Source organism: Triplophysa rosa, linkage group LG7 (assembly GCF_024868665.1).
Source record: "Triplophysa rosa linkage group LG7, Trosa_1v2, whole genome shotgun sequence".
In the NCBI taxonomy this organism is placed as follows: Eukaryota; Metazoa; Chordata; class Actinopteri; order Cypriniformes; family Nemacheilidae; genus Triplophysa; species Triplophysa rosa.
The window spans coordinates 4,013,920-4,029,213 of NC_079896.1; the positions used below are offsets into that span (position 1 = coordinate 4,013,920).

The 15,294-nt window shown below is 36.3% G+C and overlaps 2 protein-coding genes across 4 annotated transcripts; one reads left to right on the top strand and one right to left on the bottom strand.

Moving 5' to 3' along the window:
- Positions 1-3,114: 3,114 nt before the first annotated feature.
- Positions 3,115-11,960, bottom strand: pigu (phosphatidylinositol glycan anchor biosynthesis, class U). The gene is made up of 13 exons (XM_057338550.1): positions 11,836-11,960; positions 9,666-9,898; positions 8,918-8,982; positions 8,733-8,792; positions 8,537-8,599; positions 8,320-8,429; positions 8,131-8,231; positions 7,501-7,598; positions 6,939-7,093; positions 6,577-6,720; positions 5,711-5,835; positions 5,327-5,469; positions 3,115-4,699 (listed from the first exon to the last, which is right to left on the bottom strand). Exons 2-13 carry the CDS (start codon positions 9,793-9,795, stop codon positions 4,586-4,588), a joined length of 1,308 nt encoding a protein of 435 aa, XP_057194533.1. The 5' UTR covers positions 9,796-9,898; positions 11,836-11,960; the 3' UTR covers positions 3,115-4,585.
- On the top strand, positions 9,809-15,063 carry si:dkey-6e2.2 (uncharacterized). Of its 3 annotated transcripts, none has more exons than XM_057338554.1 (4): positions 9,809-11,778; positions 12,473-12,654; positions 13,371-13,689; positions 13,793-15,063. In XM_057338554.1, exons 2-4 carry the CDS (start codon positions 12,477-12,479, stop codon positions 14,091-14,093), a joined length of 798 nt encoding a protein of 265 aa, XP_057194537.1. In that variant the 5' UTR covers positions 9,809-11,778; positions 12,473-12,476; the 3' UTR covers positions 14,094-15,063. The 3 variants fall into 3 exon arrangements, with proteins under 3 accessions (XP_057194537.1, XP_057194535.1, XP_057194536.1); XM_057338553.1 differs by lacking the exon at positions 9,809-11,778 and adding an exon at positions 12,040-12,111; XM_057338552.1 differs by lacking the exon at positions 12,473-12,654 and having other exon boundaries at positions 13,793-15,058.
- The last annotated feature ends 231 nt before the right edge of the window (positions 15,064-15,294 follow it).

The following is a 15,294-nucleotide window of genomic DNA, read 5'->3' on the forward strand; positions in this document are numbered from 1 at the left end:
TAGGCTTCTAAAAGCATTTCCCTTTAGTCTATCCAAGAGTCAACGGGACTCACAAAGGAAACCGAGTCTGTGTCAAAACAATATGTCGCCTGACCAGCTCAGGAGAAAAAGAATGGTTCAATGTTTAATGCCATCTCATTTGTTTAGTGTTTAATGCTCCCTCAGTCGGGTTGTATAGGCATCTGCTTAAGGAAATGTAAAGGTTAAGTCTGATTCAACGGTTGTGGTTGTGGAGAAGTTATGTAAATGCTTATGCAACATTATCCAGACAGTGCATGCAGAAAGTGCTGTGGTCTCAGTGTGACATGTGAATGAATTGTGCTGTAAACTTAAGATGTAGTTGGCAAGACTATTGTTAACAATGTAAAACCAATTACTCAAGTCAAAATAGATAAGTCAAACAATCACTGAAATATTCACTTATGATTTACCAGAACTGTCAAGTTGTCACATTTATAGACAAATCGTTAAAGATAAACATTTAAATGAAAATGATCTATAAAAAATGTCTATGATCAGGATATCTTCCTAAAAACCCTATAACTATCTCCATTGAATAAGGTGAAAGGACACGCCCACATACAGACAAAATAATGTATTTGAATAATGTGGTTGCTACTGTATGTGCATTGTCATTGTGACTTTTACAATGAAGTCTGGCTTAAATTCAATGTTAATAAAAACATAATCTTGCTATTTTGTTAGATCGTACTACAGACAACACTTTCCAAATACTACCATAAAATATAGGCTACTAAATATAAGGGACCAGGTGCAGGGACCCTACAGTATATTGCGTACTTCATAAAATGAAGCATTGCATTTTAGGTCTGGTCATAGATAATGCTTATATCACATATTATATAAAGTCAATTCCTCTTTTCAAAGAGACACTCCACCCAGAAATGAAAATTCTGTCTTCATTGACTTACCCTCAAATTGTTTAAAACCTGTACAAATGTATTTGTTCTGATGAACACAAAGACACATATTTGGGAAAATGTTAGCGACATCTCTGGGACATCATTGACTTTCATTGAAGGAAAAATTATTGTATCTTTTTTTTGTTCTGTTGAACACAAAATGAGATATTTTGAAGATTATAGGAAATCAAACAGTTCTAGGGCACCTTTGACTACCATTTCAGTTTTTTCTACTGATAGTCAATGATGTCCCAGAAATGTTGCTAACATTTTTTCAAATATCTTTCTGTTCAACAGAACAAAAAATTTACACAGGTTTGGAATAATTAATGACAGATCATTTTTGGGTGGAGCATTATTTTACATATGTTCACTATAAAAACAAATCTTCTGGCAGCTGCGGTGCTATAGAAAAAGATTGTAAAATTACCTTTTTTCATGTAAAATTACACATTTAAGTGAAACAAAACTATCACTGAAATATTCACTTATGATTTACTAGAACTGTCAAGTTGTCACATTTATAGACAAATCGTTAAAGATAAACATTCAAACGTAAATTATCTATAAAAAAAGTCTATGATCATGTTATCTTCCTAACAACCCTATAACTATCTCCATTGAATAAGGTGAAAGGACACGCCCACGTATACAGACCAAAAAACTTATTTGAATAATGTGGTTGCTACTGTATTTGCATTGTCATTGTGACTTTTACAATGAAGTCTGGCTTAAATTTAATGTTAAATAAAAAACATAATCTCGCTATTTTGTTAGATGTGTCATCCTACTACAGACAATATACTTTCCAAATCTGAGATTACTACCATAAAATTTAGGATACAAGGGACCAGGTGCAGGGACCCATATGAATTATTGCATTTTAGGTCTGGCATAGAATGTAATGCGTAAAGCACCATATATTATACAGTAAATGTATTCACATACTTTGTTATAATGCTTATATCACATATTATATAAAGTCACATACTCTTTTTAAAGGGATACAGAAATGAAAATTCTGTCTTCATTTACCTACCCTCAAATTGTTTAAGACCTGTACAAATGTATTTGTTCTGATGAACACAAAGACACATATTTGGGAAAATGTTAGCAACTGACATCTCTGGGACACCATTGACCTTCATGCAAGGAAAAAAAATTCTAATTTTTTTTGTTCTGTTGGAACACAAAATGAGATATTTTGAAGATTATAGGAAATCAAACAGTTCTAGGGCACCTTTGACTACCATTTCAGTTTTCTTCTACTATGATAGTCAATGATGTCCCAGAAATGTTAGTTGCTAACATTTTTCCAAATATCTTTCTTTGTGTTCAACAGAACAAGAAATTTACACAGGTTTGGGATAATTAATGACAGATCATTTTTGGGTGGAATGTTATTTTACATAATATGTTCAGCTGCGGTGCCAGAAAAAGATGTAAAATTGCTTTTCTTCACGTAAAATTACACATTTTTCATGTAAATTTGCCATCTTTTCACTGTAATTTGACAATATGGCCGTATCTCAAAATTATGTGGGAAAACAGTAAAATTCTGTAAAATGTTTAGTGTGTAGGAGAATGTTAACTATGGTTGATAGATACCTTAATGTTGTATTTTTGTTTCCATTATTTTAAAAAGAACACACCATTAACTCTGGCCTATTATACACATTTATGCAATTGAAACTGAATCTCAAGTGCTTTTATTTCATTCAGTTTTCTGGAAACAGAACTAATTTTTTTACCGTTTACTCGTAACAGGGCTACACACTCATGAAAGCAAATCTGTCATCTATACGTACAAAGCTTATAGGAAAGTATGTTAGTCAATGACAGCTATATTTCACAACAGACTAATCATTTGCGAAGATCCACAGCTACTGGACTACATTGAATGCTTGTATTCTTTTCTCTGATGATCTAATAATGGCAATGCTATTCACTTGAACTCTGACATACAATCCCCGCTGACAGAACAGATTACACTTCAGGTTTCTCATGAAAACCCATGACAGTAAAAGGCTGAAAATAAAGGCCTTTTGTCTTAAAGTAAACAAATCATAAGACTTCTTGGAACACACCCAAATAACCGACCAAAACGGGTGGAGAAGTTTTCTGGAGGTTTGACAACATGTGGCAAACGGTAATCAGGTTGTGGTTGAACTGAAAACGAGACAAATGAGAAATATTCTTTATTGGCATTTTCATCAAAGAATTTACAAATCATTTAAAATCAGTGTTATGACAACCAGCCAAACTCACTCTTGGCTCCAATAGGGAACAGGGCCAGGATGAAACATAAGTGATGAATAATACAAGTGTGCACATTTTCGTAATAGTGTAGTGAAGTGAATAGTCATTCAAAAACAGAGAGAAGTTTTTCAAATAAAAAATCCCTGCACCATTCCTTATGTGAGCAGGATAAGCCCTTAATCATGCTATCCACTTTATAACATTCTCCATTCCATACAAAACATGTCCAGTTTAGTACCGACAAACACGTTGCAAACACATTCAACTAAGGTACGTTTTTTTTTTACCACTTTGTCCCTTTATTAATGTGTAAATAAAAGCAAATGCATGAACAAAGTACCTCTCACCAAGTCAACATTAATTACTTATAAAATAATAATGTTAAGAATAATGATGTCATCAAGGTCAGTAGCTTCAGTCAATATATAATATTAGTCCTGTAGGTCACTATACAGTACAATACTGACGAAAACTTTGTTCTTTTACATAAAAATGTTAATTTGCTTTCTGTTATCGTTAACAACATATTGCATTTAAATGCACCGACGAGATATCATTTGTTTGTAAACCTTGGCTGTCTGCATCCTTTATGACTGAAGTGATAACTTTCACATACTAGACTTTGGATCAGACGACCTCACAATCTTATGTTTACATTCTTCTACCTGGTCAAAGCGCAGATTATCTGAGAAAAGGAAAATTCTGAAAGCAATACAGACAATGTAAAATTCCTCATTCAAGGAATACAAAGAAGAGGGACTATCAAATAGCTGTGCAATTGTTTGGATCACATGATGTCACGTGGCATTCTGGGTCCAAAGCTTGCCGGGTGCTTCAGAATTCACTGCAGGTGTGGTTTAGGCGTGTGGTTTCTAATCTCACGCAAATCAAAGAGTGGCACGATTGGAATAAATAAAATCGCAGTGCAGGTTAACAAAAAATAAAAACGAGCAAAAAAAGTACAAAAAGACCTGGAGCTACTTATATGACTTATTTGACAAAAATCGTATTCATAGTTTATAAACTCTCCATATTGGATGGTCTGATAAACCTCCCCGAAGGCCCTGAAGGGTCAGTCAGTTTGGGCGAGTTAGCATTGTCGTGTTACGCCCTCTGCTGACCAGGACTGCAAACAACAAAAGCATTCATAGAAGAAAAATAGTCTCTCAGTCACTTTTGTCAAAGTCTTACAAACAGCTTTGGTCCCACATCCAAACATGAGGTAAAACTCACAGATGCCCAAAAGAAAAACAGTGGAGAATTACATGAAAGCGGGAGCAGACAGAAGTTAGAGCATAATGATAAATAAAATGTAAACCATAAATAAAAAAAGAAGACAAGAGAAACGATGGATATGGGGGCGTGAGGCAGCCGGTGAGGTCTCTCAGTCCGATGATTGAGGGTCATTTTAACACCAGCGTGGCTTCAGTTCCATCCTTCTTCTTCAGGTACAGACCGTGAGTCAGGTGATGTTCTCGACGCAGGTACGCGTAGAAGTAGTCCGACACCAGTAGGATCTGTTGGGGAGCGGACACACAAACAAAACAAAAATATGTCATCTATAGGATATACTGTGAATTTTAAAGTAGATTTTATATACAAGACTAAATTAAAATGTTAATTGCTTGTAGTTTCCTGACTCGGGTATTATTCAGAAAAAACAATTTCTTAGTGTTCGTGCATACAGTAAACAATTGGAGGAATGGTCATGGGTGAGATACTTCTCATCTCCACAACATATTTTTGACGGAAAAGGAGGAACGTGATCTCAGATTGTGAATCAGGTGCACGTGTCTATGAGATAAACAGCTCTTTCACTGGCGAACTTAATACGCGCCTGTTTGGCTGAAACTGATACAAGTTAATGAATAATGAAACCTTGTTCCTACATCGATTTTCCACTCGCTATTGGTCAGCCAGGTAGCGGTAAAAACATCATCTTAGCCAAACCCTCTTAACATCAAGTTAGTGAGTTATATTGTTAAAAACAAGTACCACCATGTTTGCATGTAAAAAAGAGTATTGGTAGGTTTAATTAAATAAATGTATTTAAACACCAACACCAGGTCAAGGTCTAATGAGCGACCAGATAACCAAACGGATGCTCTGCCTGTACAAGTTCTGATGTTTTATTCAAACTGTACCTGTCCAACGTTGAAGAGCAAGGTGATGGCGTAGTAGAAGTTGGAGTTGGCACTGCCAGCATAGATCCAGAGATGCCAAAGTACAGGAAATAGCGCAGAGCACGCCAGCAGCACGCATGACACCAGAAAGATGTTTCTCAAAACTTGAGGGAAAAAATGAAGAAATGTTGCGCAGACAATATATTATAAGGAGAAAATCAGGAACTGTAAATGGTTCGATTATAAACATGTCAGAGTGTACAATCTGTCAAAATTGGTAATTTATCAAACGCAAGACACTGACGTAAATCATTTGCTATGCAAATGTGAAGCGAATAGTCCGTCAACACAAGAGAAAATGTCAAACCCGTGAGGTCCTTTAAAGCAGATAAAAGGGATTCTCACATCTGTAGAGATGATCCCAGGCTGGTAGAAATGCCATGTAGAGAGCGACGTCTCCTACTGTGGGGTACGACTTAAAGATGGAGATAATGGCAATCTGCATAAAGATGAGGAACACTGGATGCTCCCTGTGTACAGTCAAACATATTCAAATGAGTCTCATGCCTTTACAGGAAAGTCCCACGCGTACCAGAACAACTGCTGTTACGACATGCAAAAATTTACATTCAACCATATTTGTAATAGTTTATCATTGTAATCTGGGGAGAAATCCATTAAGTGAACATGACGATCTTCGTTTAGATGCAAAATGAATTAAAACATGCGAAATAATGCAGATTTCTTCTTTTGTGATTACGAGGGTGCTATAAATATTAATTATACTAAAAGACCTTCTGGAAGACGATTGCAGTTTCATTTTTATTGTATAGATAAACCGGATGCATGCGTCTGGCCCAAACTTAACTTCGGTCATGTCTGTGTTTGTTTTATTTGTATCAATTTCTATTAACATTTTATTGTATATTCATTTTTTTTTTAAATAAACAATTTGTCGAATGGGTCGTGTAACTTTGTCACATTTAAGATTAGCCAAGTAACGGTTCTACTTCTGGTAACCCAAAATAATACTGGCTTTTGTTAGCTAATGTAATTTACTTGTTATTTCTTTTGCTTGTTATCAGAAGTAATCTACAGGGACTCTAGTCTTTGCGGATGTGTACCGGAAGTTAAGTTTGGGCTACAAAAGCGCACATACGCAGTAACGTTTGTTTATTGCTTTGAAACTGTCTATAATGATCATTTAATGTTCATTACTTTTGCCTCTCTATCTCTATCTCTGCACATGATCAGCTGTATCAGGGACCTACTTGAGTTTGATGGAGAGAGGAATGGTGTAAAAAAAGACATTGATCTGGAAGACGCAGATGAAGAAGAGACGAAAGTGCTCGAACATCTCGGCGAAGAAATACCAGAAGAGTCCCATGTTCGGGGTAAGATCTGGAACAGTTAAACTGTGGAAAACACACGACCAAAATCATAAAATGCACAGCTCAAACATCATCATCTAAAAAACAGTGTGATGATAAGATATGACCATTGCACATCAAAACAACAACAATTTAACTGTTATCTCGTCAATCTTTAATAAAAGTGTATAAAGCTTCGTTAGCAATAAAATGTCTAACAAAACAGGAAATGCTTGTAATGAGTGCACTGAGTGCGAACTCACATGAATCCATAAACAGAAGGGATGAAATCCCAGGAGCCCAGGAGAAAGAAAGAGAGTCCAGTGATGACCACCACGCTGCCCACATATATGAAGACATACTGAGAAGTAAAGAGCCAGAAACTGCTCCTCCACAGATTCACAGGGATATACAACCTCTGAAAGACAGCCAAGAGAGGTCATGAAACTCCCAAAAAGATGCAGGTTCAAGTCTGGCCTGCATCATATTCTAGTACTTTTGAATCAAAGCATGGAAGAAAATATATTGCTTGAATCAGAAACATTAAGACAGGATATTGATTTTAAAAAATGGGACAGTGCAATACTGATACTCTCTCTTTTTTGAGTGGGATTCATTGGCAAAAAAAAAGCAAAATAAACTCCATTAAAAATGAATTTGACAATAACATTTTTTTTTAAGATTGCATAGATATCCGGCTAACATTGTGAATTCATTTGACCACAATAACCGTGTAGCAAAAATCAGATATTGTGACAGCCCTACTGCACTACTAAACATTTATTTTGACTGATGTTTTAAAGTTGTTTTGTATTCTAGACTCACCTGAAGGAGAAACAGTAGAGCAGGAGCGAACAGAGTCAGAGGATAGATAGACTGAGTCGTGGCCAACGCTAGAAATATCCCGCTCAACAAGGCACTACCTGAAGAAATAAAAGGCAACACGTGGTAAGCATGTACAATACTGTAAGCTATAGATAATGTCATGAACATCTACAAACAATACTTAATCATAACAGCTCTGAAGGTCTTTTCACACCAAGAATAACTATTAGCATCCACAGCAGATGATATTGTTGTGTTTATTCGAAGCTCACACGCCACAGTTTTACATTGGAAATGCTAAGCTTTATAAATTAAAATAAACTTTGATTTTTAAAACTTTATCTTTATTGTGCTTGGTCTGAATGGGACTTTTTTTTAACATCTTCATAATAACTCAAGACTGCTGACCCTCAATATGTCTGATCTCAGTTTTGTTGACAAACCGTTAAACGTTCTCTCATTTGTAAGTCGCTTTGGATAAAAGCATCTGCTAAATGAACAAATGTAAAATAAATGTAGATTCCCAAAAGTGTGTACTTTACTTTCACCACTCGAGCAATGTGTTGTAGAAGAAAGTGAATTGGGATGCAATCCAAGACCAAGTGTCAAACACACTTCAGGAGCGCTTACCGTTTAGTGTACAGAGGATGAAGAGAGCTATAATGGCATTGTTCAGTCCACATGTCGACTTGGCCACACAAGACAGAATAGTGAAGGGGTTTAACAAATAACTGCAAGACAAACAATACACCATAATTAACGCCTTAGTTGAAACGTTATTAAAAACACTATCTTTTTTGAATAAAAAAATATACTTACAACATGGCAACCTTGAGAGGAATGTAGAACATCTCCTTGGGAGAGCGGAGAAGCTCCAAACTATCGTGTGGATACCGATCCGATTCCAAGGCATACTTCTGTTTTCTAAACTATGAAGTACGCACACACAAAACACAAAAAATGAAAACATTTACAATAACTTGTGACGTATGCACTGCTTAAACCTAACAAAATGGTACTGTATAACAAAACTTACCACATTCTTGTTATAAGTCTGGATTGATAGATAGAGAGCCACTGCTGTAATACCATCTGCTATCTGGTGACGACAATCAAAAAAACACTTAAAAATCTCAAAATATTTCCTCAGACGTCCTGTTGGCATCAACCTAAACCATGAGACATTTAAAGTAGCACACCATTCACCACTGAGATGTCAACAAAGTACTTACTATGAAAACGATCTCTGCATAGTCGACCATAAAATGAAAAAAATATATCATAAGGGGTGTCTGGAAGAAAGACATAGAAATATTCAAATGCTAACATTTAAGCACAATTGAAAAGAATTGATCATTATATATATATATATATATATATATATATTCTAAAAGGTACACCAAATGAGTGAACTTACTTCATGAAACACATCTCCTGAGTAAGGCGAGACCCCCAAATCCAACAAGGCAAGACCCTCCACAACTGTTTAAAATATACACAAACCAACCACATTGTTGTGCATACATTCTGCCAAATTATTATAGTTGTTGCAAGTAATATGAGAGATTTATAGGTTAAAATTGGGGTGTTAAGGTTATAGTTCACCCAAAAATGAAAATTCTGCCATCGTTTACTCACCCTCTTGTCATGTCAAACCTGTGTGAGTTTCTTTCTTCCGCAGAACACTAAAGAAGATATTTTGAAAACTGTTGTTGACCGAACAGCGATGGCAGCCATTCGACTGCATTGGTTTTGTGTCCATACAATAGAAGTCAATGGCTGCCACCGCTGTTCGGTTATCAACATTCTTCAAAATATCTTCGTTTGTGTTCTGCAGAAGAAAGAAAGTCATGCAGGTTTGAAATGACAAGAGGGTGAGTAAATGATGACAGAATTTTCATTTTTGGGTGAACTATCCCTTTAAGACTTGCTAAAGTCAATATCTGCCCAACAAAGCATTAGTTGCAGTTGAACATTTTTGATCAGTTGAAAAAATGACAGTAATATCATTAACAGCCATCAAAGCATAAATAAACTATGAAAGCATCCCGCGCAGTCAATGTCTTTAAAAGCGTGTCTTTATTTGACAGCTCAGCAAGCAATGAAGCTGCAATGCAAACCAACACCAAACAGCAAATCCATGTAGACAAAATGCACGAACAAACCTCGTTTCCACGCATTCAAAGGCGACACAACCTCGACCCTCTCCGAAATTAATTCTGCCAAACTGGATCGGAATAAAACGGCTCTTATTGTAACAGCCACTATTAGCAGGAATGTTAAAGGAGCCGCCATTTTTGTCGCGAGGAAGAAGCTGTCGTCGCGATGCACTCTGGGATACGACGTTCACTGTCCTTTCCTGCGCACAGATTCCAACGTGGTAAAGCTCTGTGTTGGACTACAATGACAGGAAACGCTTTAAAATGTGAATTATACAGTATTTCCTGTGTATGCTATTTCTTTTTAATAATTAATAGTTTTATTTAAGATATACAACTATACTTAACTGGCAAAAGAAAGATTGAGGATTTTAAATCGAGTACGATTGATACAAGATGATACAAATAATAGTGGGCTGTTATTATTAATTTAAAGCTCTTTTTGGGTGTTGCCATTTCACTGTGTCAGCACATAATGAAGCATACAAGATGGCAATAAACTGGTTAGTAAGTAGGCACCGTTTTGAATAGATAATAAAAAGCTTTTTTAAAGTAATTTTAATTGTAGTCTTTATAATCGTAGTCGTATATCTTATGAACACTTGACATTAAACGCGGAACACACAACTCTATTTTACATTATTGATTCACCAAATTTGCACATATCAGACCTGTACATACATAATTGTCTATATTGTATATTGTGTTTTTGCTGTTTTGTACATTGCCTATTTCTATATTAATGTATATTATTATTTTTTTATCATCTGTGTTCTGTCCTGTTGCTGTCTTTCTGTTGCACTGTGGAGCTTCTGTCACTATAACAAATTCCTCGTATGTGGAAACATACTTGGCCAATAAAGCTCATTCTATTCTATTCTATTCTATTCTAAAATATGTCATTCTGGCTGGTGCACTGTGAAGGCTGCCATCTTATGTATCTGTTCCTGTCTGTTATATTGTTTTTTTTAATCTCATTATTATTGTATTATTTTGGTTTACAATTTTTTCATTTTTTTTCTATATCAGATTTTTGTGTTAAAATGATTTTTTTTTTTAAGTTACTTTGCAACAATCCCATCGTGAAATATAAATTAAATTGAACACTGATGGTCGTTTTTATCATCATCAGGTTAAGCATCTGATTTCATGATATTGATGAAATTGAAAATAATTCATTTATTTTATACCAAAGAGTATGGATATTATCAAGACGACTCAGTGCTATTACTGTGAATGGGGGAAAGTGCAACACTCAGTATAGCCACTCCAGCGAATGAAGTTCCCCTTCCAGTAAAAAGAGCCAATCGTCAAAGAGTAATTATTTTTGGGGGACGGGCTCTAAACCCTCGCGCATGCGCAGTCGCAGCCTGTAAAGAGTTTTTAACGCAATTTAAGATTAAGAAGCAACATTTTGGTACAGTGTTATATAGTCTTGATGTCATATATTGTTTAATTGTGACCTCAGCACGCGATTTTAAAGTTACCAATCTTCCCCAATACAAGTAGATAGGACTTGGTCTTGTATGACTAAAATAGCTGCATGCGATGACTTTCCTTAGAGGGACTTTGAACTGATGCGAATACTGGAAGGCCTATTTGCCGCGGGAGACGAAATCTGTTGTCTCGTGTGTAAACAAACCCTCTGGATTCTCAACCTTTCAGCGCTACAAAATGAGCGAAGAAAGGTACGTAGAAAGAAACTGGACGGAATCCGAGACGAGAGCGCTGCTCCGCATCCGAGGAAACGAAGAGTTAAGTCGGCAGATTAGCGGAACCGTTCGCGATTCTCTCATTTACGGCGAAATCACGAGGCTCCTCCGCGCGCAGGGGATAAACAGAAGCCATCGACAGGTCACGAACAAACTAAAGACCCTCAGAAATAAATTTCGGAAAATTCATGAGCATCACAAAAACAGCGGCCTCGGTAGAGTTTATTGGAGTTTTTACGATCTTTGCAAGTCCATCTGGGGGACCAGGCGCCCCGCAAACACCTCGGTGCCTAATGCTAAAAACGTGAAACTCGAAGAACCCCAAAGCACGTCCATCGAAGAAAACAGATCCACTGACATTGAGGTATCGGTCAGTAATGATGAAGAGACGGATATCACACCAAAAGGTGGGTTCCTGCTTGGGAAACTTTCCATGGGAGTTAACGGGAATATATTGGAATTACCGGGAATAAACTGGAAAGTTGCAAAATTGCAGTTAAAACCAGAGCAGGGAATTTACGCGTAGTGAAAAACAAACAAATGTAATTTAAGTTTCTGAAACGTCACCCTGTGCTTTCTTTAATCCCTTGCACAACGCACTTCCTGCAACTTGGTATATGAGGCCACACCCCCTACACACACTGAGCATTCCGACGTCACATAAACAGATAATTTCCAGAATCATTTAGAGCAGTAGTAGGACACTTCTGTATTTGAGCCCAGGGACTACATACAGTCAAGTAAGTTTTTATAATATTACTACGGAAAATATATTTGATCTATAAAATTAAAGTTTTATTCTCAAAAACTACATTTAAAAATGTTTATACAGTAGCTTGCTAGCGACTAAAATAAAGATAGCTCACACCATTTCACTAACCACTTAAAAGATTGTTATCATATCGTGTAATCTAGCATGTTCTTATTTTGAGCCTTTTTCTGTCTCTATTGTTGTGGTATTTCATAGTTTTTCATAGGAGTTTTCTATTATTCTAAAACATATAAAAATGAAGATTAAGTGAGTGTTTCAAAACTTTCAAACGGTAGTGTATATCCATGCATGTCACTGCATTAGTGTTTTTGTCTAATCTTATTCTACAGAACAATGCCACGTCCGTTGTCTGATGTGTGGATACATTTCATCTCAGCCAGTGTAGAAGGAAAGGCTATGTACATTTGCAAATACTGTGGAAATAGCTATGTTAAGAATGCCACAAAGATGCAGAAGCATATATCCAAGTGCCCAGAGTTTCCCCAGAGCTTAAAACAAGCAACACCACCAGGCAAGAGTTCTTCGGCTTCCATTCAAAGTGAAAATGATTCAGATTTAGACATGATTAAAGACTGACTGAAACACTCAAAGCTGATTCGAGTTAAAACTACTCACAAATGTATCATGTCAAAATGTTTATATTTAAGTGGGTATTAGTTTGCATGCATGTTTGCTTATGATAAGTGAAGAACATTTTTATATATATTTGGATTTGAAACGGTTTGTATAAATTCCCACAAATGTCCAGTTAATTCCTGTAAATTTCCGTTAAGTTCCCAACTTGGACTTTTTCCAAAATTTCCCAGCTTAACTTCCACTGGAAAGTTTCCAATGATTTATGGGAAATTCCCCTCTCCTTTCCAACCCTAGTCTCTACTAAAAATGTGTTGAGTTTTTGGATGTGAACCAAAGAATACCATTAAATCCCACTGGAATAAAGCCCCGCACTACATATAGAAATGTTGTTCTGGTTGTTGTCATGAGAAAACGTTGTGGTTCATACTTGTACCTGTAATGACAACCTTAGAACTTTGTTTTCTTTCATCTTTGTATTGAAGATGAATAGTTGTATTTTCAGTCCAAGTAAATACAGCATAGAATTTCCATGTAGACTGTAACGGTCTGATTCTAAATGTTTGAGGAAGTTACGCCGATGTTTGGTCTGGTTTATTTGTCATTAAAAACGGAAGATGTGCAATAACTGGCTGTCATGTGCTGTACTTTTAGTTACTGAGCCTCCAAAGAAAAAGGCAAAAAAAGACCACATTGCTGAATCCATAGGAGATGAAGAAGCTTTCCATATCCAGGACGAGAGAGAGTATGAGGAACGGTTGCGTAGAGAAGCCAGGGAGGAGCAGAAGGAAGAAAGGGCAAGTCTGATGTCGATGTGGAAGGAAATGATGGAGTTCCAAGGGAACCTCTTAAAGGAATTTATACACCACCCGTCCCGGCCTGCATCTGGGCCTTACCACAAACACGCTCATTACAACCAGGGGTCCTCTTCTTTTGCAAGCACTAGCTACACGGCACCATACGACTCGCCGGGGTAAGTCTTGTGCCTCTGTCAAACACGTATGATCCTGCTGTATTTATTGACCCCAAAATGACAATATTCTCATCATTTACTATTTAATTTTGTCTTCTCACAGAATGGAAACTGAAAACGAAAGTGCGATCTCACAAGAGGAAGAGGAGGAGAAATACCTTCCGTCTGAGATTCCTGTCATCGTAGACGTTGCATCTTTGAAACGTACTAACGACGACCAATCAAATATCACACTGCCTCTTTCGCCCCAACCCACACAATCGACAGAAGAGACAGATCTACAGATGTCTGTGCTCCGCAGACAGGAAAAAGTGTTGCAGCTACAGGAAGAGTATTATACAATCAAAATCAAGTACCTGAAAGACCAGATGGCCAGAGATCAGGGACAGATTATTAAGTGTTAACCATATTAAAACGTTTTCAAATGTAACAATTTTTGTTGTTGTTTTTTAAGGTTTTGACTGTGTCAACTGTATAATGTTACTGTGCATTTAAGCAGTCCCTACCTTACTCTCAAATGTGTAATGGAATGTCGCATATTTTGACCAGTAGATGGCGGAATGGTTCCTTTTTTTTACTGCCGTCACAAATTCGAGAGTATAGGCTAATAAAAACCCTTACTTGTAAAATCGTGAACCACATAAATATCCATACATTTATTCTCGAGAACTCCTTCAATTGCTAAAGCCATGCTTTGTTAGTTTTATGACAAAGAGAGTGCATTTTTCATTGGAATCCTGTCCTTGGCGTCAACATAAAATCTTCATTAATGAACTTGACTTTGTTTTTTAATGTTTCATTAAACTGTGTACATTTGAAACTGCGCTTTAATCAATTCCAACGCCCTAAATTTAGAATATCCTTAAATAAAATGGTTGTTTCTTATTTTGATTTAGCTCTATGTTCTCTCAAGCCTAAATGCTGTTTTGCGCTCCAAACGTGATCATTGCTTTACTTGAACTAAAAACATTAGCCTTTCATCATCATAATTATTTAGAAAACAAAATCAAAGGCATTTTATTAGTGGTTTAAGCTTATTCTATAGCTCGAATCATTTTTCTCCTCAAATGTTTTTATATCATATCTCTTTCTCTTATTCCCCCCTGCTTTTTCTTGTCATAGGCAGAGATTGCATTTATAAGGAACCACTCTGTCTTTGTTCGGCGTTCTTGTTTTGAAACAGCGTGTGATGGCATATTGGCTTTTCTTTTTCATTACTTGCACTTTGTTCGTTTTTTGTACAGGTAAATAAAAGAGTGAACCAATTTCAGTGAACTTAAACAGATTACATTTATTTTTTAATCAAATTGTTTGTCAAACAAGCTTCATATAATGATTTAAAAACAGTATAAAACATTCTCACATCTCAGAATAGTATAGATGACTACACTGTTTATTTGTTGATTTCATCTCTTGTTCCTGTAATATCACAAATGAATGATTAAATATTTCAGAATAGATATATAAGAAGCTCATAAGTATTCTCACATGTATGAGTTTACAATAAGAGGCGTATAGCTGTTGGGAAATGTCAAGTATAATGGGCATGATTTTCTGTCAGGCAGTTGTTCTTGGGGTCTTGCTGAGTGGGATTACACTTAACAC

Excerpts from the sequence above, each read along its gene's own strand:
- pigu (XM_057338550.1), bottom strand. The coding sequence starts at position 9,795 with ATGGCGGCTCCTTTAACATTCCTGCTAATAGTGGCTGTTACAATAAGA. Across the intron at positions 6,721-6,938 it reads CCTTCTGTTTATGGATTCAT|TTTAACTGTTCCAGATCTTA; the intron begins GTGAGTTCGCAC and ends TGTTTTCCACAG. Across the intron at positions 5,470-5,710 it reads CTGGGATCATCTCTACAGAT|TTTTGAGAAACATCTTTCTG; the intron begins GTGAGAATCCCT and ends TTTTCCCTCAAG.
- si:dkey-6e2.2 (XM_057338552.1), top strand. The coding sequence starts at position 11,334 with ATGAGCGAAGAAAGGTACGTAGAAAGAAACTGGACGGAATCCGAGACG. Across the intron at positions 11,779-13,370 it reads GACGGATATCACACCAAAAG|TTACTGAGCCTCCAAAGAAA; the intron begins GTGGGTTCCTGC and ends CTGTACTTTTAG. Across the intron at positions 13,690-13,792 it reads GCACCATACGACTCGCCGGG|AATGGAAACTGAAAACGAAA; the intron begins GTAAGTCTTGTG and ends GTCTTCTCACAG.